A 22,788-nucleotide genomic window follows, 5' to 3' on the forward strand; every position below is an offset into this window, starting at 1 on the left:
TGTTTATTGGCCACGCCGAACACAAGCAACGCTCCAGGCCTGCAACGGTTAACTGTTGTGTTTTAGCTTTTTTGCCGGCTAGGACTGGGGTGGGTGAATCACGAGTGTGTGTGTGCGCGCGTGGGCCCGCGTGTGTGTGTGTTTCATGCTGACGCGATATTGTATTGTATTTTAGCCTACTGTTGAATGTTAGCTAAAGTGAGGCTATTGAGGTACGTGTAAACTTTTGAGCTCTTTTACATTTTGAGGATAATTCAAACTTGAGGTTTCAGGTGATTTAATTTTATTCAATAAGCTAAGTGAGTATTTGTTGAATACTTTTCTTCATTGATACATTTTGTATTGTATTTTATTTTTTGTTTATAGTGAGAATTCATTCTTTTGGTGAATTTAATATTTTATTTATTCAGTAAACCCTATTTTTATTTTACATTTTGATAACTTGAGTCCTGAGTATTCATTTAGTGTAAGATATCGTTGCGTAATAGATTGAATATGTAAATTATATTTCATGTGAAAATGGTTTAAGTCAGTTACACAAAAGTAAGTACACAGGGTTGTGGTTTAAAAGTTTATTAGTTATTCAAAGCACATGTAAAGTTATACAAACAGACATTTAAACAGGAGGTCAGCAAGAATTCCATATATTATATACAGTTATCTAGGATTCATTTAAGAACCCAGGAACGCCCTTTAGTACCAGGAGATAGGCCTAGGGGGTGCTACACAAATTGGAGGCACCGCTGGGATACTTTTTGCTGTAATTTCCTTCCTGTTAACGTTGATGATGCTCCCGAGAGCGCTAAGTTGAATTTACATTGTCGTTGATCTGGAGTGTGAAGAAAAAAAAACATGGAGTTAGGAAACAGTTCTGCTTTGCAACAAGAGCTGCTGGAGTGGTGTAATGATGCATTGGTTCAGCCCGATCATGCATTGCTGTTGTTGGATGTTCCAGCTGATGCTGGCATAGCCTTTATTGAGAGCACCGTTGAAACTGTGAAAATATTTGGCAGAGTACGTGTTCGCTCTTCGAAAGAAGGTCCGTCTAAAACAAGTTTGCTGGTGCTGTGTGAATGTCGCGAAAAGATTGATCCTTCTCGTGCCCCTGCTGAAGTATTACCTAAGGATGGAGATCCTCCATGGAAGATTGTGGTTGTCAGAGACAAAGAGCCTGACCCTGATGATTTTTCAGCAAAACTCAGAAAACTTCTACAAGATGAAGGCAAATCTATGACTGATGTTCAAGCTTTGTTTTCCCCTCTTCCTACTAGTTCTCCTGAAGCAGTAATTCGTGCAGTTGGTGAGCTCTTGGAAAAGACAACAAAGCGTTCTGGTGATTCCACTGCTTACAAGCGACTGCGTGTTTTCTCAGGTGTGGTGCCTACCCCGGCGGGAGAAGAAACCATGGAGAATTGGATAGAGCAAGCTACGTTGATGATAGCAGAAAGTGATTGCGCTGATAAAGAGAAGCGTAAGCGCATTGTGGAAAGCTTAAAGGGTCCTGCCCTTGAGATCATCAAGGCAGTTAGATTGTCTAATGGTGATGCTAGTGCAACTGAGTACCTTGTTGCGCTTGAAAGTGCGTTTGGGACTTCAGAGTCCGGTGAAGATTTGTATTTTGCGTTCAGACTTCTTCGCCAGAACTCCGGTGAAGCACTGTCTGAGTTTCTCCGTCGAATGGAGAAGTCATTGACCAAAGTAGTTCAGAGAGGTGGACTACTACCTGCACAAGTTGACCGGGTGAGAATTGAGCAACTACTTCGTGGCGCTGTAGAGTCCGACTTGATGTTGCTGAAGTTACGGCTGAGAGAGAGAAAAGAGTTCCCGCCTACTTTCTTGAAACTACTGAATGAGATTCGGGAGGAGGAGGAAAATGAAGTTGCCCGGTGTAAGCTTGAGGCAACGGTGAAACCTGTGCTCCCTAAAGCGTCGCCACCACCAAAACCCACTGAGATTCAAGCATTGAAAGCTGAGGTCAAGGAGCTGCGTGCCAAGCTGGAAAAGTCACGCAAGGCCCCGGAATCACCAGAAGCCCCAGAACATAAAGCAAAGATGACTTCTGAGAGTGCTGAAGCACGAATAGACCCTGAAGTACAGAGCTTGAAGACTCAAGTCCAGCAACTGCAAAAACAGCTGACTGTAATGAAAGTAGAGAGCAGTGAAACCCCAAGAAGAACGACATTTCAGCGGCAAGCTGTGAGCTCTTATGAGAGAAACAGGCCCTTAGTCAGCCGTGATGATTTCTTTTGTTACCGATGTGGTGGTGATGGGCACATTGCCAGCCAGTGCCAAGAATCAGAAAACCCCCCGGAAGTGATCAGAAAGCTGCTCCGTGCACTAAAGAGAGCCAAGGGTGGGAAGAGTGAGCCGATTCCACATCCGACTGTGAGCAGAGATGCCCACTGCAAGAAGAGCCATGTTCGCAAGCCTGCTCAAAGCAACCTTCCTAGTGGTTTGGTAGGTCCTGCCTCCACTATTGGCGTTAAGATCAATGGCCATTCATGTAATGCCTTATTGGACAGTGGATCTCAAGTCACAATAATATTCGACAAGTGGCAAAAGAAATACTTGCCCAATGTTCCCATCCACCCCATCACTGGTCTTTCGATATGGGGTTTGAGCTCCTCCAGCTACCCATATCAAGGCTACATAGTAGTAGATGTGGAGTTTCCAGCCACACTTACAGGAGTGAGTGAGTCTATCTCCGTGTTAGCATTAGTTTGTCCCGAGCCAAGTGGCCCAGACCATATTCCTGTCATCATTGGGACGAATGCCAACTTATTCCATCGTTTAGCCGCTCTGTGCAAAGATGCTGACATTCCAGACTCACATGCTCACGCTTTCAGAATTTTGCCACAGACAAAACAAATGAAACTCTCCCATAACCAGGAGATGGATGTGGAAGAGCCGAAGGGGGAAGTAAAATGGATGGGTCCCGGTCCTCTATCTGTTCCTGCCAGAGGTGAACGATATGTCGTCTGCAAAGTTGGATGCAAAGAACCCTTAGAAAAAGACATTGTCATGGTTGAAACCCCTCTTTCTGTGACGCTACCTGCTGGAGTGCTCATTCAGCCGGTGGTGCTAACGTCATCTGAGCTAAATGTCAACAGTTTCGAAGTACTGTTGAGAAATGAGACCTTGAGAGAAGTCACTATGTTGCCTGGAACCGTTCTTGCTCATGTGTATCCCACTGACACAGTTATGATGGCTCAGAGACCTAAATCTACATCCAAGGTTATTGATGAGATGTTGTTTGATTTTGGTGAATCTCCGATTCCAGAGGTCTGGAGAAAAAGGCTGCGTCAGAAGCTGTCTAAACGAGGTAATGCATTCTCTCTTGAGGAGTGGGATGTGGGTCTCGCCAAGGGTGTGGAGCACCACATAAGACTCAGTGACCCCCGACCATTTAGAGAAAGATCCAGACGCATAGCCCCAGCGGATATAGATGACATACGCCGCCACCTGAAAGACCTGCTGGCAGCAGGCATCATCAAAGAATCCAGAAGTCCATATGCGTCGCCAATAGTAATTGTCCGAAAGAAGAACGGAAGTGTTCGCATGTGCATTGATTATCGCACGTTGAACAACAGAACAATCCCTGACCAGTACACCACTCCGCGGATTGACGATGCCCTGGATTGCCTGTCCGGCAGTCGTTGGTTTTCTGTGCTAGACCTCCGGAGTGGGTACTACCAGATACCCATGTCTGAAGAAGACAGGGAAAAAACAGCCTTCATATGTCCCCTAGGGTTCTACGAATTTCAACGGATGCCCCAAGGCATAACTGGAGCCCCGGCAACTTTTCAGCGGTTGATGGAGAGAGCTGTCGGTGACATGCATCTGCTTCAGGTGATTGTCTATTTAGATGACATCATAGTATTCGGACAAACCTTAGAGGAGCATGAAGAACGACTACTGAAAGTGCTTGACAGACTTGAAGAGTGTGGTCTGAAAATATCACTTGACAAGTGCCAGTTTTGTCAGCCACAAGTAAAGTATGTTGGACACATAGTTTCTGCACTAGGAATAGCCACCGATCCTGAGAAAGTGAGTGCTGTCAAGAACTGGAAGTTGCCTACAGATCTGAGATCTTTAAGATCGTTTCTCGGATTCTGCGGATACTACCGACGGTTTGTTAAGAACTACTCAGCCATAGTTCGACCACTCACTGAGCTCACAAAGGGCTACCCTCCTAAGAACAGGCACAAGGCTGCCCAAGAGAAGACACATTATTTCAAAGAGGGAGAGCCTTTTGGGGAGCGCTGGGACGACGAGTGCACCGAGGCATTTCATAACATCATTCACTGCCTCACTCATGCCCCAGTGCTAGCATTTGCTGACCCATCAAAACCATATGTACTCCATGTAGATGCAAGTCTGAATGGTTTAGGCGCCGTCCTCAATCAAGAATATCCTGATGGTCTGAGGCCTGTTGCTTTTGCAAGCCGCAAACTCAGTGCCCCTGAGCAGCGCTATCCCATTCATCAATTGGAATTTCTCGCATTGAAATGGGCGATTGTGGACAAGTTTCATGATTATCTTTATGGGGCTAAGTTCACAGTGAGAACAGATAATAACCCACTCACATACGTCCTAACAACGGCCAAGCTCAATGCAACTGGACATAGGTGGTTGTCAGCTCTTGCCACCTACGATTTCAAAGTCCAATACAGACCAGGTCGACACAACATTGATGCTGATCTGCTCTCACGTCAGTTAACATCCACTGGAGTGTCACCTGACTGTGATGAGATATCTTCCCCTGGGGTTAAAGCCATCTGCCAAATAACCACTCCATACTTGGAAACTGAGTCCAACAGACTTATAGATCAATTAGGAGCCAATTCCAAGAGTGTTCCTAGCGTCTATGCCTGTCCGACACAGTTGGAGATAAGCAACTTGGAACAATTGAGCCACCATGATTTGAGAAGAGCTCAAGAAAAAGATTCAGTCATAGGTGCAGTAAAGAAAGCAGTCGAGACTGGCCAGCTTCAGTATATGGCCAAGAATCAAGATCCAAGCATAGTACTCCTGCAAAGACAAAGTCCCAAGCTGATTGTGAAGAATCACCTTCTCTTCAGAGTGGTGAACAAACAGTCTGGAGACAAAAGACAACAGTTAGTCTTACCTGAGAAATATCGTAGGATGGTCCTGCGCTCCCTACACGATGACACTGGACACCTTGGAGTTGAACGGACGACTGAACTCCTGAAGGAACGATTTTACTGGCCGAGAATGACCACTGAAATTGAGAGTTACGTCAAGAACTGTGGGAGATGCATCGCAAGGAAGTCAATTCCACAACGAGCTGCTCCATTGAGTCAAATCACAAGTACAGGTCCACTTGACCTAGTTTGTATAGACTTCTTGTCTATTGAGCCAGACTCCCGAGGGATCGCAAATGTGTTGGTCGTAACAGATCATTTCACCCGCTACGCCCAAGCTTTCCCGTGCAAAGATCAAAAAGCTATGACTGTAGCCAAGACTCTGTTTGAGAAATTCTTTGTGCATTATGGATTACCTTCACGAATCCATTCCGATCAGGGACGAGACTTCGAAAGTCGCCTTATCAAAGACCTTTGTGTGATGTTGGGCATCCGTAAGTCTCGAACCTCACCTTATCATCCGCAAGGTGATGCACAACCAGAAAGGTTCAACAGGACGCTACTGTCAATGCTAGGAACTTTGGATCCTGCTAAAAGGTCACAATGGAGTCAGAGCATCAGTCAACTAGTCCACGCGTACAACTGTACGAAGAATGAGGCTACTGGCTATTCACCATACTTACTCATGTTTGGAAGAGAAGCCCGCTTGCCCATTGATGTATGCTTTAACACCTCTGCTGACGGGAAGGATGCAGTGAAGTACCAGCAGTATGTGGAGGTAATGAAAAAAGAACTGCAGAATGCGTACAAGCTTGCATCCGATGCTTCACAAAAGAACCATGATAGAAACAAGAAAAACTTTGACAGAAGAGTGAGACATCATACTCTGGAGCAAGGAGACAGAGTGTTGATAAAGAATCTGGGATTGACAGGTAAACACAAGTTACAGGATAAGTGGAATTCATTGCCATACATTGTCGAGAAGAAATTGCCAAACTTACCTGTTTACAGATTGAAGCCTGAAAGAGGAATGGGAGGTATACGGACACTTCATAGAGACCACCTGTTACCCATAGGAGAGTTTGTGAGGTTGCCGACCCCCGAAGAGAGCAAACAGACCCCTCATCGCCCGGTGACCAGAACCCAAACAGATCAGAAGCGGGTAAGAAAGGAAACAAGGAAGAAGGAAGTCAGAGAAATGAATGCTGAAGATGGATTTGAAGAGTCCTCATCTGATGAGGAACATGATGTGTCGTATTTCCCTCTGAGAGATGATGTGAGCGAACTGTTCAGATCGATACCTTCTGTTGTTCCTGAGAGAGAAATCTTACCTGAGAGTACCCTAGTGTCTGATGACTTAGAGCAAAGCCATGCTCAAGAAGTTGAAGAAGCTGGAGAAACGCTTGTGGATGCCTCAGAGTCTGAAGGGGGAGAACGTCCTGCTGAGTGGGAAGTGGTTGAAGATGAAGTGCCTGTGGAAGAACTTACCTGTGAAAAACGTCCTAAAAGACAGGTAAAACCTGTGACACGCTTTACGTATGATGAGCCTGGGAAGCCAGTTTATAAGCCCCTTACTGTGGTTCCCATAAGTCAAGAGCCTGAGAAGAGGAAGTGCAAAACACTTTGGTGTCATCCCATGGCCCAATGTTTTAGATGCTCTCTTGCTAATCCTTGCCCTGAAAGAAGAGGACTTATTCATGTCTAAATGATAGCGCATGAGGACATGCTAGCCATCAGAAGGGGGAGGGTGTAGCCCAGTGCTAAAAAGCATTTAAGTTACCTAAGTGCTAAATAAGTTAGATTGATTAAGGTTCATAATTATACGTTAAAACTAAATAAATTATCTTAAAGATATACAAAAATTAGAATTTAGAAGTAAGCTCGAGAAACAAATTTATTGTAGTTCATCTCCATTCTATTCATTTTGGGTAAGTGAAAGGGATTATGGGAGTTGTAGTTGGTTATACAATTGTTTGTTTCAAGTATGTGTTTAAATTTATTCTAAGGGTTTTGTTTAAAGAATTTCATTGGTAAAGTGAAATGTATAATGTAACATGTAATATTTTGATGTTTGGTGGTAAAAAAAACAAACATTTTTTATTATATGACTTTTGTATGCATGGAATGACACGTGAGGTGAAAGGTGAACAACCGCGGGAGAGGAGAGAGACTGAATAGCTGAGTAGGAGTTGCGTCGAGGACTCGCTCCGTGCTTTAGTGTTTAAACCGTAAAATAGAACGTGACAAACGTTGTATATTTGTCAGTTGGACTTTGTTTAGGTTTTGTGCACACAATCGGACTGAATTGTGAACTTGGAAACCGAAGACTGTGTAGTTATTGACGGTTTGCCAAAGCTAACATTTCGCCGCCGAGAGGATGACTGTCGAGTGAGTGATTTCCAGTCCATGGACATCGCGTGTGAGAGACTGCCTATCTGTGACGGTGTGGTAATCGACGGAAGAACTATCATTTTGGATTAAGGTATCTTTAATTGTTTTTTCTTGCTCCAAAGGGAGTGAAGGGGTCATTTTGTTTATTGGCCACGCCGAACACAAGCAACGCTCCAGGCCTGCAACGGTTAACTGTTGTGTTTTAGCTTTTTTGCCGGCTAGGACTGGGGTGGGTGAATCACGAGTGTGTGTGTGCGCGCGTGGGCCCGCGTGTGTGTGTGTTTCATGCTGACGCGATATTGTATTGTATTTTAGCCTACTGTTGAATGTTAGCTAAAGTGAGGCTATTGAGGTACGTGTAAACTTTTGAGCTCTTTTACATTTTGAGGATAATTCAAACTTGAGGTTTCAGGTGATTTAATTTTATTCAATAAGCTAAGTGAGTATTTGTTGAATACTTTTCTTCATTGATACATTTTGTATTGTATTTTATTTTTTGTTTATAGTGAGAATTCATTCTTTTGGTGAATTTAATATTTTATTTATTCAGTAAACCCTATTTTTATTTTACATTTTGATAACTTGAGTCCTGAGTATTCATTTAGTGTAAGATATCGTTGCGTAATAGATTGAATATGTAAATTATATTTCATGTGAAAATGGTTTAAGTCAGTTACACAAAAGTAAGTACACAGGGTTGTGGTTTAAAAGTTTATTAGTTATTCAAAGCACATGTAAAGTTATACAAACAGACATTTAAACAGGAGGTCAGCAAGAATTCCATATATTATATACAGTTATCTAGGATTCATTTAAGAACCCAGGAACGCCCTTTAGTACCAGGAGATAGGCCTAGGGGGTGCTACAATTAGAATCTAGTTGCTCTACCCTGGCAGCTTTTAGAGCCTGTCTATAGCTGGACATACTGTTTTTCCACGCAATTCTAAATATTCTAAGTTAGTTTTTCTCTATTTGCGCTCAAGATTACGAGTTTCTTTCTTGAGAGAATGGGTATAACTGTTGTACCATGGCGCAGTACATTTTTCTCTAACCTTTTTCTATTTGAGGGGGGCAACAGCTTCTAATGTATTAGAGAAGATAGTGCCCATGTTGCTAGTCATTTCATCTAGTTCATGTGTATTTATGGGTACACAGAGCAGTTCAGAATCTAATGGCCCATACAATTAGATTTTCTGCAGGATTATTCACAGTATTCGGTGGAGCTCATAACAGTACTGTATCTATTGCTTGTAGCCCATTTGTCTTAAGGTCGATCACTCAGAAAGAACACTGGGTTGGGATTCTTCAGGTTGACATGCTAACATTGGTGCTGTAGATCTGTGCTACACTACAATTATTTATTCTCCTCCTCACAAGAGCTTGGGTCAAGCTTCAGGAAAATCAAACAAACTGACCGACAGACTCCAAACAGCACCAACAGGAGCATGAGGTCATTCAATCTTTTCAAGGTTTGTTGAGCATCTCCACCAAGCTCTGTTCTGCACAGAGTAGCAGCAAAGGAACCCTTTCCAGAGAAACTCTTCACTCTGAGTCTCTGGACTGAGAGGCAGAAGACATAAAGAGACAACCTCGATCTGAGTCTCCAGTCTTTCCAGAGCCACATTAACAGATACAGTGACGTATGAAGTCTCAGGCCTGTGAATGAAGAGAAAATAGCAGATCCCACGCTTTGAGTCTCAGCTTGTGAGGCAGCAAGAGACATGACCACGTACTGTGAGGAGAGAGACATGAATAAGATTACGTTCATTCTTCGCCCAACGAGACAAAGAAGCACATTGCGAGTCTCCATCCCAGAGAGAGTTCTAAGGGACCTTCTGAACCTTTTTTAGGGTTTAGTTTGTGCATTCCAGATTTCTAGAAGCCTCTTGGAGCTCCAGGAGATCAGCATCCCTCAGCGCTTCACATTTAATCCCTTGTCACTGCCAATGTCACTTAACCCAACCTCTTTCCAGAGACAGACAAGTTAGAGAGTACAGATGTGATGGGAGCCACCTCAACTGAACGTGTAATCGATCATGGTCTCTCTCTGTGAGAGAAGCTGGACAGAGTTCAGCTCAACATGAGCTACATTCACACTGGGCTTTGGTAAAGTAAAATGGTGGTCAAATTGTTAGAGACTGCCAATATATGTGGACAATGCTGTATGTAAATAAGAGAAGCTTCTAAAATGTGCTCAGAAGGATGCAGAAATGGTTTGAACACCTCTAGAAGAGAATACAGATATATGTGTAGATACTGTGTGTCTCTCTTAGATGTAGCTGGAATGGGGTCAAAGTTAAATAGGTTTAATTTGGACTGTTTCAGTGATTGATGAGCGTGATGTGTGTTACTATAGCTTGACGCTTCGCATTGAAACGTAGCCTACAAATGCACCGGAAACACTGAATCAAGTCATGTGAAGGGCCGTTACAGACTCACACGTTGGATTAGCATTAGCTGTTCAGATAGAAGTTGACGTACGTTTACATAATCTGTTTATCCCTTTTTCAGTAGTTTATTCTTGTCAAATTACTCTCTCGAACCACAAAGCAGCTTAGATGCATTTCTTCAATCTTAGGACACTTGAGGGACACTTTGTTTTGCTCATTAATAATTAAATTACAATACATATATTACACTCCCAAGGCCCTCATAAGGTGTGGATAGAAGAAAATTAATTTTCTGATGGGTGACTTCGGGCAAAACATTAAGAGAAGCTTATTTTCCAGCTTTTAAGAGATTTCTCCTAGGGAAACTGTGTTTTTACTCACTGTCAAGGGCAGTTTGGCTGATTAAAGTTATTTTAAAGCTTTTAAAGGTTACATTTAAACTGTAGATGCATGATGGGTCTTGAACAGAAGACTGTACACCTTTAAACTCTATATGGAATACTTGTTTATGATTGGTCAATTGAGCATTTTCCTGCATAATGACTGTGCGACTGATATTCACTACTGACCACATGCATATCATACGTCACACATTAGAATAGCTCATCTTCATGCGGGAAGTCGTGGCCTAATGGTTAGAGAGTCGGACTCGTAATCCAAAGGTTGCGAGTTCGAGTCTCGGGCCGGCAGGGATTGTAGGTGGGGGGAGTGAATGTCCAGCGCTCTCTCCACCCTCAATACCACGACTGAGGTGCCCTTGAGCAAGGCACCGAACCTCCAACTGCTCCCCGGGCGCCGCAGCATAAATGCCCACTGCTCCGGGTGTGTGTTCACTGCTCCGGGTGTGTGTTCACTGCTCCGGGTGTGTGTTCACTGCTGTGTGTGTGTTCACTGCTGTGTGTGTGCACGTTGGATGGGTTAAATGCAGAGCACAAATTCCGAGTATGGGTCACCATACTTGGCCGTATGTCACTTCACTTCACTACTGTGTGTGTGTGTGTGTTCACTGCTGTGTGCGTGTTCACTGCTGTGTGTGTGCACGTTGGATGGGTTAAATGCAGAGCACGAATTCCGAGTATGGGTCACCATACTTGGCAGTATGTCACTTCACTTCACTTCTTGCAATTCACAATTGTGGAAATGACCTTCAGAATTCATTTTATGGTTAGCACAAACATTCAGATAGATGGTTAGAGGATCAGATGTTCCCAGTTGGATTAAAAAAATAAAATAAAATAAAATAAAATAGTAAGAAACACAAAGTACTAGATGAGAGAGAATTTAAAATAGAGGAAGATATGATACTTTGTAAATAAATATATTATGTAACTAGTTCACACAGTTGGATTTCATTACAGTTGGAGATTAATATATATTTTTTTTATTAATTATATTACAATATTGTTGCGGTGTTCATCTTGTTACAAGGCTGATTGTCTCATACATTAAAATCAGGGCTGGACTGGGAACAATTTCAGACCAGGAGTCTCATACACATCTTTCCATCTGTCCTGTAAGCTGCCCAGTGGTCGACCCACCGAATGAGGCCAAATTACAAAGAATAATAGCCATAATAACTTGCTTTTATTGAACCACTTTCTCTCTAATATCCAGATGTGTTCTCGCCTGCATTGCGCTGCTCTCATCATTATCACTCGGAGGATCAAAGAGCATCGCTTGATTGGTGAATGTCCCTGAATCAAAGCTACTGTAAATATAATTCAACTATATTTAATTACGTAGAAAACTACCTTGAAAATTTTAGGGGGGAAATAAAAAGCTTCAGAGCTAACATTGATCAGGAAATAGCACCCAGTTCTTCATAGAGGGCTTTTCTTCTGGATACATCACCCAGCATTGGGGATCACTTAATTGGGTGCCAAAAATAATGCTGCTTCATGATGAAATAGAAGAGCCTTTTTGTCAAAATGTTTCCATAAAGAACCTTTAACATCTGAAGAATGGTTTCTGTTTCACAAAAGCTTCTTTGTGGTGAAAGAAGGTTCTTCAGATTATAAAAAGTTAAGAAAAAGATGGTTCTTTGACTGAATGGTTCTTTGTGTAACCAAAAATGGTTCTTCTGTGGCATCGCTGTGAAGAACCTTTTAAGCACCTTTATTTTTAAGTGTACATATCATCTAAACACATGAATGGACTAATAAGTGTGCTTGGTAAAGAAAATATCTTTCTAAAAAACTAGTTTAAAACATAAGTGCCAAGTTAAAATAAAAATAATACTTTTTTTTTTGTCCTATTGATGTGTGGGAAGAAATGTGGTTTTGGAAAAAAAAAACTGTATTCCATTTTCAAGCGAAATGTAAAAAAAGTTTTGAAATATTTTCAAGATTAAAAAAAAAGGAATTTTTTGAAATACTGTAAATTAATTCATAAATCATCTAATTAGTCCACACAAAAGGTGACTTGGATTGCAGATAAATAACAAAGAATCATATAATAATAATTGTCACGAATCTGGTCCATGCTCTCCCGGTCAACCACCACTAGAGGTCACCCGTTCACCACATTGACTTTTTCACTCACAACACACTGGACTCCATTTCCCACAATTCATTGCACTGACGACACGCACAGCTGTTCACCATTATCTCACCCACACCTGATTATCATTTCACAATCACTCACTCACTATTTAAGTCTGGGACTTGCTATTGCTCACTGCCGAGTATTGTTAGCCAGTCTACCTTACAAAGCGTTTCCCTGTGTTCATAGTCTTAGTCTTGCCTTGTTTTCCTGCCGTGTCTGACCCTGCCCGTGTTTACTGGATTTACCCTTAGCCTCTGCCGTTTGGACTCTGTTCGCTCCCCGTTTGGACTTTTGCTCTCGCTTTTGGATTATCTCTCTGCCTTACCCTTTGGATACTGTTCGCTGATCGTCGACCCACGCTTGTTCCACGGATTGCTTTGTCTTGCCCTTGCCATACCTGTTTTCCACTGTCTGACCCTGCCTGTATCACGACCATGTTTGCTAATAAAGCCTTGCGAATGGATCCGCACGTCTCGTCAACCCCGTAACAGAATACTCGGCCGCAAAAGGATCCAGCAGCTTTTCGGGTAGATGCTGGCCAAGTATGGACCTGGCAGGTATGTTGCTAACCCTCAAGCAGGGAACGTGACCCCTTGAAGATTATATTGAGGACTATCTAATTTTGGCAAATGGCTCTGACCTGCCGGACTGTCTGCTGATAGACTTTTTTTGTGAAGGCATTAACCAGCCGATTAAATCACAGTTAATCCGAGAGGGTCCCCGTTCGTCTTTCGTTCAGTTTCTGGACTTTGCTCTATTGATGGCTGGCTCAATGTTCACTGTGGGGGTCGCGGAGGAACGAGACACCGCACCCAATTGTTTGATCAGAGCCCCAGCCTGCGTCAAAGAGCCAAGTCAAGCCCCAGCCTACGTCAAAGAGCCAAGTCAAGCCCCAGCCTACGTCAAAGAGCCAAGTCAAGCCCCAGCCTACGTCAAAGAGCCAAGTCGAGTCCCAGCCTCCGTCAAAGAGCCAGAGTCTGCTCACGTCATGCCTGCCAAGCCAGAGTCTGCTCACGTCATGCCTGCCAAGCCAGAGTCTGCTCACGTCATGCCTGCCAAGCCAGAGTCTGCTCACGTCATGCCTGCCAAGCCAGAGTCTGCTCACGTCATGCCTGCCAAGCCAGAGTCTGCTCACGTCATGCCTGCCAAGCCAGAGTCTGCTCACGTCATGCCTGCCAAGCCAGAGTCTGCTCACGTCATGCCTGCCAAGCCAGAGTCTGCTCACGTCATGCCTGCCAAGCCAGAGTCTGCTCACGTCATGCCTGCCAAGCCAGAGTCTGCTCACGTCATGCCTGCCAAGCCAGAGTCTGCTCACGTCTCAGTGCTCCAGCCAGAGTCTGCGCACGTCTCAGTGCTCCACCAGCCAGAGTCTGCGCACGTCTCAGTGCTCCACCAGCCAGAGTCTGCGCACGTCTCAGTGCTCCACCAGCCAGAGTCTGCGCACGTCTCAGTGCTCCACCAGCCAGAGTCTGCGCACGTCTCAGTGCTCCACCAGCCAGAGTCTGCGCACGTCTCAGTGCTCCACCAGCCAGAGTCTGCGCACGTCTCAGTGCTCCACCAGCCAGAGTCTGCGCACGTCTCAGTGCTCCACCAGCCAGAGTCTGCGCACGTCTCAGTGCTCCACCAGCCAGAGTCTGCGCACGTCTCAGTGCTCCACCAGCCAGAGTCTGCGCACGTCTCAGTGCTCCACCAGCCAGAGTCTGCGCACGTCTCAGTGCTCCACCAGCCAGAGTCTGCGCACGTCTCAGTGCTCCACCAGCCAGAGTCTGCGCACGTCTCAGTGCTCCACCAGCCAGAGTCTGCGCACGTCTCAGTGCTCCACCAGCCAGAGTCTGCGCACGTCTCAGTGCTCCACCAGCCAGAGTCTGCGCACGTCTCAGTGCTCCACCAGCCAGAGTCTGCGCACGTCTCAGTGCTCCACCAGCCAGAGTCTGCGCACGTCTCAGTGCTCCACCAGCCAGAGTCTGCGCACGTCTCAGTGCTCCACCAGCCAGAGTCTGCGCACGTCTCAGTGCTCCACCAGCCAGAGTCTGCGCACGTCTCAGTGCTCCACCAGCCAGAGTCTGCGCACGTCTCAGTGCTCCACCAGCCAGAGTCACAGCACGTCTCAGTGCTCCACCAGCCAGAGTCTGCGCACGTCTCAGTGCTCCAGCCAGAGTCACAGCACGCCTCCACCGAACTGCCAGAGGCTGTTACCACAGATTCAAGGTCAGTCCTTCGAGTTCTGATATCCAGTATGATGGACCCACCACTGATGTCGGTGCGAGTAGCTGGCATTCCCAGGGCCTCAACCCTGGCTGTTACAGAGACTGTTCCCCTGACCTCAGTGCTTCCCGTTATGGCGGTCGCCATTTTGAGTGTGTGGGCTGCACACTGTGCTCCTGAGGCCTCTCCTGTCCACGAGTCTGTTCCAGAGGTCTCTCCTGTTCACGAGTCTGCTCCCGTGCCTCGAGAGGTGGCGGCTTCCGCTGCAGAACCTCCCGAAGTGGTGGCACCTACTCCCGAATCCCGAGAATCCAGTTCTCATGTCACGGCCACGGAGGCCGTTCCTGACCTCATGGTCTGCCCTGTCACGGCCATGGAGGCCGTTCCGGACCTCATGGTCTACCCTGTCACGGCCACGGAGACCGTTCCTGAACTCACTGTCTACCCCGTCACGGCCACGGAGACCATTCCTGAACTCACTGTCTGCCCTGTCACGGTCATAGAGGCCATTCCCGAACTGACTGTCTACCCTGTCACGGCCACAGAGGCCGTTCCTGAACTCACTGTCTGCCCTGTCACGGTCATGGAGGCCGTTCCCGAACTCACTGTCTGCCCTGTCACGGCCATGGAGACCGTTCCTGAACTCTCGCCCTGTCCTGTCACGGCTAAAGAGGCCGTCTGTGAACCCTCGCCCTGTCCTGTCACGGCTAAAGAGGCCATCTGTGAACCCTCGCCCTGTCCTGTCACGGCTAAAGAGGCCGTCTGTGAGCTCACGCCCTGTCCTGTCATGGCCAAGGAGGCCGTCTGTGAACTCACACCCTGTCCTGTCACGGCCCCTGGGACCATGGGGACTCTCTCTGTGTTGTCTGTCTCTGTTCTTCCTGTGGTGTCTGTCTCTGTTTCCCCCAGATCCCTGATCCTGCCATGGCTTCCTGAGCAGTCTGCTCTACTGTGGAGATCCTCTGCCCTGTCTACTCCACACTGGTGGGCTCTAGCTCTGTCTGCTCCGCGGTGGTGGTCAGCTGTCTGGCTCTGGGGGTCTCCTGCTCCACCCAGGTGCGCTCTGGTCCCGTCCTGCCCTGCCACGGCTCCTGAGACCATGAAGGCTCTCTCTGTGTTGTCTGTCTCTGCTCTCTCTGTGTTTTCTGTCCTTGTTCACCCCAGATCCCAGTCTCTGTTATGGGTTCCTGCCCTGTCTGCCTCCCTGTGGTGGTCCTCTGCTCGGGTCTGGTGGTCATCTGCTCCGCCATGGTGGTCCACTGCTCCGCCCTGGTGGGCTCCGGTCTCGCCTGCTCCGCCCTGGTGGGCTCCGGTCTCGTCTGCTCCGCCCTGGTGGGCTCCGGTCCCGTCTGCTCCGCCCTGGTGGGCTCCGGTCCCGTCTGCTCCGACCTGGTGGGCTCCGGTCCCGTCTGCTCCGACCTGGCCTCTGGCTCCGCCCTGGTTTCCTGCTCTGCCGGTTCTGCCTCAGTCCCCGGTCTTCCCACTTCCTCGCGGGCCTGGCCCTCCGTCCCTCCCCCTGTTCCGCCTCTGCTCCACCGCCCTCCTGGATTGTTTGGGAGCGTCTGGAAGTCGCTCTTTGGGGGGGGGGGGGCTATGTCACGAATCTGGTCCATGCTCTCCCGGTCAACCACCACTAGAGGTCACCCGTTCACCACATTGACTTTTTCACTCACAACACACTGGACTCCGTTTCCCACAATTCATTGCACTGACGACACGCACAGCTGTTCACCATTATCTCGCCCACACCTGATTATCATTTCACAATCACTCACTCACTATTTAAGTCTGGGACTTGCTATTGCTCACTGCCGAGTATTGTTAGCCAGTCTACCTTACAAAGCGTTTCCCTGTGTTCATAGTCTTAGTCTTGCCTTGTTTTCCTGCCGTGTCTGACCCTGCCCGTGTTTACTGGATTTACCCTTAGCCTCTGCCGTTTGGACTCTGTTCGCTCCCCGTTTGGCCTTTTCTCTCGCTTTTGGATTATCTCTCTGCCTTGCCCTTTGGATACTGTTCGCTGATCGTCGACCCACGCTTGTTCCACGGATTGCTTTGTCTTGCCCTTGCCATACCTGTTTGCCACTGTCTGACCCTGCCTGTATCACAACCATGTTTGCTAATAAAGCCTTGCGAATGGATCCGCACGTCTCACGTCTCGTCAACCCCGTAACAATAATAATATTGTTGCAGCTTTCTTCTTGTTTCTAGGCTGACTGTCACAACACATGACATTTCACAATCTGAACTTTGCCTTGACATAAAAAGGTAAAATTATGTAATATTTAAAAGAGACTTACTGTACAGACCTTGGCACAGCTAGCAAATTTAGTAGGCTGTATATGGCTCATGTTTTTCCCCATGTGGCGACACATGTGCTGTTTTCCTCTGTCATGACAATAGCAATGCATGGTAATATACATGATAATGTTAATGTGTTTGGTCTTTGCAGAATAGATCTGCTGCTGCTGTGAGCATATATGAAATACAGCTGCTACACATGTGAGCTGGGGAAGGTGGAGGGTTTCTGAAGCATGCTGCACCCTTTACAGCAAACCTTAGCTGAGTATTTGAATGTTGAGCTGCGAGCTCATTGGCTGCTAGTATGAAAATTAACCAATCAGCTTCGCCATGTGAGTAATGATGTGATTTATATCAGATTGAGTTCAGTGTAAATCTGTCCCTAATATGTACCAGCTAGAAAATGTATTTGACTTGATTTGAATCATTTTCCCTTTCTTATTTCAGTCATAGTTTTATTATGTTTTTTTGTTGTTGTTTTTTTCATTGCTTTTTGCTAACTTGCTGACATTACTGCGTGTGAGTAACAGTTATAGTCTGGCCCAGTTTATGAGCGGCCCATCAGGAATTCAATGCTGAGAAACCTGCTAAGAAAATGCTGCTGGGGAGCCATCAAATTGAAGCGTTTCCACAAAAGAGCAGGTGCATTAGAGAAGGACATCTGAGATCACATAAAATCTGATCATTATTATTATTATTTTTATTTTTTTTCAGTCTAATACAGTTGTGATTGTAATGTGTTGGATTAGAATAGCTGATAAATACATGAGATGTGTGTGAGGAAAACTGCCCATGGCTTTGTTGTCTGCATGTAATACTGTATGTCTTAGAGCTGTAGAAATACTGTTTTCCTCCAAAGAACAGAGTTTATGTAGTTCTCAGATATGAGAAAGATCAGCACATCTCATTTGATTTGTTGTGTACTTTACCAAATACAACATTTTTGTTAATATCCATGTACAATATGTCTGCCAAATCAAAACATTGAAAGTAAAAATATACATATATATTTTATGTTGCATACAGTGTGTATGAAATGTTGTTAACGAATAAGCTAATCATCGAATGGTGTAGACAGTGGCGTATGATGACCACAGGCAATGACAGGAAATGTATACACACACATTTACTTTAACATCAGTGCAAACCATCTTTTGACAATAAAAACCTACTGTCAGGATTTACTAAAGATGCACAGTGAAAATTAGCAATCACAAGGCATGGACATGTTATTTCGATCTTATTGCATATGCATTTGTAGGAGTTTCCCTTTCAGACACAACATTTATGGGAGGAGAGAATGTAAATCAGACATGCAACATGATTTAGCAGGGTTTGCTCGAGTCAGTTTACTGGTATTTGCACATTTGTCTAACACCCAAAAAAGCCTGTCTGATCCTATTCTGCTTCTGTGCTGGTAGTCAATCACCCGCACCTGATTATCATCGGTTTGTTTGCAATGCTAATTTACACTGCTCTCACCATTGGTCATTAATGGAAATGATTTGCAACTGTGTTCTTTAATTTGTTCATCATCAGTAGATACAGCAGCACTTTTGTTTAGTAATCTGACCCTTCTGTGTGTCGTGGATCCCAAGCTGTAGTTTTTGAGATTTTGCAAGAACACCTTTGAGACAAACTGATTTCCACCAAAGTTATCAGAGTAACAGAGACACATTAGCATCTGACATGAATCCATCAATCTGACAGATTCTCTAAAATCAATATTAAATTATTACTTGTTTCAGTCAAAAATGCTGAAGGAAGCTTTGATTAAATCTTATCGGTGGCTAGAAAGACAGAAATACAGTTCAAAATAAAAACTCTCCAAGCACCAGATGCAAGTGAAAGGAACTACAACATAAAAGATGAATTAAGTTGATGTGAGAGATGCAAATTCAAGACATACAAACCATCTATAAAGAAAATATATCCAGCAACTCACGCATCTTCAGAGAAACATTAGCTTTTTTCTCCAGAATTTCATGTGGCGACGCATACAGTTCGTGGATTATTCCTTCCATTAAACCATCAAAATACAAACATGTTTTAATATTTTGTTATAGGTGCTGTTTGTTGCAAAAATACAAATATAAAATACAGCTCAGTAATCTTTCAGGGCCAAAAAAACAAATGTAATGCAAAACAAAATAAAAAAATGGGGTGGGGGTTGTTGGGAATTCACACTGGACGTCACATTTTATCTCACAATCTAACCCTAATCAGATAAAACTTACGATGATTAAATCCCTCACATTTGATTTACATGCTCTTTTTAGCATTCATTCAATTTCCTTTGGCAAATTCAACTCTTGGTTACATAATACTATACCTCAGAATCATAATCATAATCAGAGCTCATCCCTGTGCTGTTACGCAAAGTTTCAAAGCACATGCATTTATCCAGAAATTCATCCTTAAACATACAATCCAGTGCTGCTGGTATCATGCTAGCACAATAAAGCTCTACTACTTAACGTTTAACACAGCAGCATTACACACACACACACACACACACACACACAGCTATAAACTGGTGTCTCACATGTTAATCATGCATATTAAACGCAGGAAACGTTTCTGCTTATTTGGTGGCACAGTAAAGCGTACATGCCAAACTCTGAAATCTGTGGCTGGGTGAGAAACTGACAGTCGAGATTGCCTCTGTGTTTTTTCCGCCCACATAAATGCCCGTTTGGTGCTGATAACATAATTGCTGAACGCACACGGCACCCACACACAAACACACACACAATGCAGCGGGAGAAAAACAGTTATGTGATCATGTGGAGAGCCCGGGTTCTTCACTGAAAAAACACAACGGTTCACAGACAAATTTCGCCAAAAACCACTCCATTACTTGTAAACAGTTCAAACAGAACGCAAGTGTTTTTTCACCAGTGATGAAATCACATTCCCATCACGAGTCTGAAGCCAACAGCAGGAGAGGCTTGACCTCCAAATATACATCACTGAAAGCTTGCATCAAACTCTCCAGCGCATGCTCGCGCTCTGAAACGACGCTGGAAGTGCAGGAAAATGACGGTCATACCTGAGTTCCTCTTGGAGATGTATTTGAGATTGATGGAGGCCGCTGAATTGATGAGGAGGAGCATAAATCCAGCGAGCTTCATCTTCCAGTCGTGTGCAGCTACAAGAAACCAGAAAACAGAAGAATAAGCCCCGGATTATTTGTTTATATTTTTTCTTTTACTTGAACATATCAGTGTGAACAAAACAACACCTCTCTCCAGTACAAAAAGATGGACAAAGTGAAGGAAACATCAATACAGGATGCTTTGGACTGCCTAATGCCTTCAGCTCAAAGTGCTTTAAATGTTATAGAACTCTCGTTTGAATAAGAGCAGATTTTTTTTTTCTTCTAAATATTCCAAATAATCAAGTCTGTATTAAATAAATATATTACAGCACTGAATGTATGCTGAAACAGGTTTATTATCATCATAAACTACTGATTTTAAAACGTTACTTTCAATTTAAATAGCCTCTGTTCTGATTTGAACAAATACAGTCAGTCCCACCTCATATCTGCACTAGATTTTCCTATTTATTTTTCCTTTAATATCATACTTTTACAAATCATGATGCAAAACTGTATATTAATATTCTGTCTGTCACAGACAAACAATCGGTGTGTCATTGTTGCAACATGGGCCCATTAGAAAAATGTGTCTTTGCCTTTATTTTTGTGAAGTCCAGAAGCTCACCTGTCAGGACTTGATGTGATGTTACTCATTGGTTTTTCACCTGTTTCTCTTATAATTGCGTGTCTATGTGCTCTCAGCTTCTACTGTCGCTCTAGTAATTGTTGTTTATTTGTCATGATCTCATGCTGGTTTTCTGCCGCGATCATTCAGATCTGCCCTGTCCGCTCTGGACGTGTGCTTCTCTCTGACCATCAGCTGTGATCACCTTCTGATGATACCGCCCTGCTGGACTGATTACTGCTCATGAACCCTGTCTGTCCTTGACTTCGCTCTCATCTCATCCTCTCGCTCTTTCACTGATATCTGACCCTGACCCCTGCCTGACTGACCTCCCGTCTGTCCTTTCTGTCGAGACCACCCTACATTTGAGCTTGGCACTCAATAAAGCACCTCTCTGCATTTACAGATCCTGACACATACCTACTGCATCCATACACTTTACTGCAAATGATCACTATAGTGTCAGTAAACCACCAACAACTTTTACACACAAACACAAGCATACTAGTTTTCTGTTTCCCCCATTCTGCTTCAGAGTGTCTGGATAATGATCTTGTAATGTCCCGTAACAAATAAAATGTTAAAAGCAAAATGCACATTGCTGCAGTCTGCACTTTATCCTACAGAAACATGATACCATTTACAGAATGTGTAAATTTAAAAAACATACTGATTATTCTTAGTGTAAACACCAAACTGTAGAACCTAAGCTGCTTAAACTGGCAAAGTCAGTTCTACTGTACAGTTATTTACTGTAGTGACTGTTAGTGTTTAATCTACACCAGCCCAACAGACCTTTAACAAGCAGTGTGATTAGTTTATCTCAGTAACTTGTGCATTTTTATAAATGTATGTATTGCAAATGATCATGTTGATAAATAGATTTATGGTGCATTTCCTAAAACACTGTTGTCTATTCAGTATGAGCAATGCAATGGTGAGAGAGACAAGCATTAGCAAACCTAAAAGAGCTTGCAGTCTATTGTTCTTACACAGACCATAATGAGAATAAACACCAATTCATATTTCTGTATTTTTTCCTTGCTTGCTAGCACACCAATACCTCAGACTCATTATTTAAAAACGAAAAGCAGAAATTGTGATGGTGTTAATGTATGATTGCTGTTCACGTTAAGGTTTTGAAATATGGCCAACATAAGATCGAAGTCCTCGAGAGCCGCTGAAGTCAGTGTTTACACATTCATTTATAAGATGTACTGCAGAAGCCAGAAAATTCATACGTAGGCAATCAGGTGGACAAAGACACTGATGAGGAAATAATATTTAAATATCTACAAAATGATCCCTCAAGTTTTACTGTCGACCATATCCACCAGTGACCAATAACTACCATTATGTAACATCTTTTGAGTGACATACATGTAAAAGTCACATATATTTCAATATGACTGTTCAAACTGAGCTCACGCTGCAAAACATCAGATTTAGTACCACATAAGGAAGTGGCTCAAATCAGAATCACACACACACACAAAAAAAAAAAAAAAATTAAAAAGTTCAATAATCAGCAAAAGAAGAAGAAAAACATTACCAAAGAAACAAAAACAAATCCGAAATGGGAAACCTGGCATGGATCAAAAGCAGAAGAGTCATTGCAGAATGCTTTTAGAATGGACTCATCTCTCTGTCTGCTATAGGGGCTCTTCAGCTCCAGTGCATCTGCCTGGTTAGGAGCTTAAAACACTTTTATCATAGCGCATCATTTGTAAAATAATACATTTTGACATTTGCATCACATAGCCAGCTCTGTATGTGGCTTTTCTGGCGTAATAAACGTGCTCGGTAACGCACCCGGTACAGCACTAGTGATCTGAAGCGCTGGAGTTCGAGATGTGTTATGCACTGCAAACTGATCTTATGAGCGTGTGCTGCTTCTGCAACACATACATACAGCATATGTGCCACATATACTGCAAACTGATCATGTGTGAAATGGGCATTACAGAAGAGCAGCAGCATTAAATCCAGGCTAACGCTGGAATGACATGGTTCACCATGAGAAGCACAGCAGAGGGTTTATGCGGTCCACAGAAACTACATCCATTGGGTAGGGCCAGGCTTTAAGGATATTTAAGGATACAAAATGTCTTGCTAAAGCTGAAGAAC

General features: G+C 44.2%; 1 protein-coding gene across 1 annotated transcript in view; it reads right to left on the reverse strand.

Moving 5' to 3' along the window:
• Positions 1-20,067, reverse strand: part of LOC306883730 (X-linked interleukin-1 receptor accessory protein-like 2) — a gene marked incomplete at both ends in the record, with an annotated part of 313,750 nt that extends 293,683 nt beyond the window's left edge. The window contains one exon of the mRNA XM_079439154.1: positions 19,986-20,067. Within this exon, the coding sequence (XP_079295280.1) occupies positions 19,986-20,067 (82 nt within the window). The remainder of the gene's footprint in view (positions 1-19,985) is intronic.
• Positions 20,068-22,788: the final 2,721 nt, after the last annotated feature.

Source organism: Barbus barbus (genome assembly GCF_936440315.1).
Source record: "Barbus barbus genome assembly, chromosome: 17".
NCBI classification, from domain to species: Eukaryota; Metazoa; Chordata; class Actinopteri; order Cypriniformes; family Cyprinidae; genus Barbus; species Barbus barbus.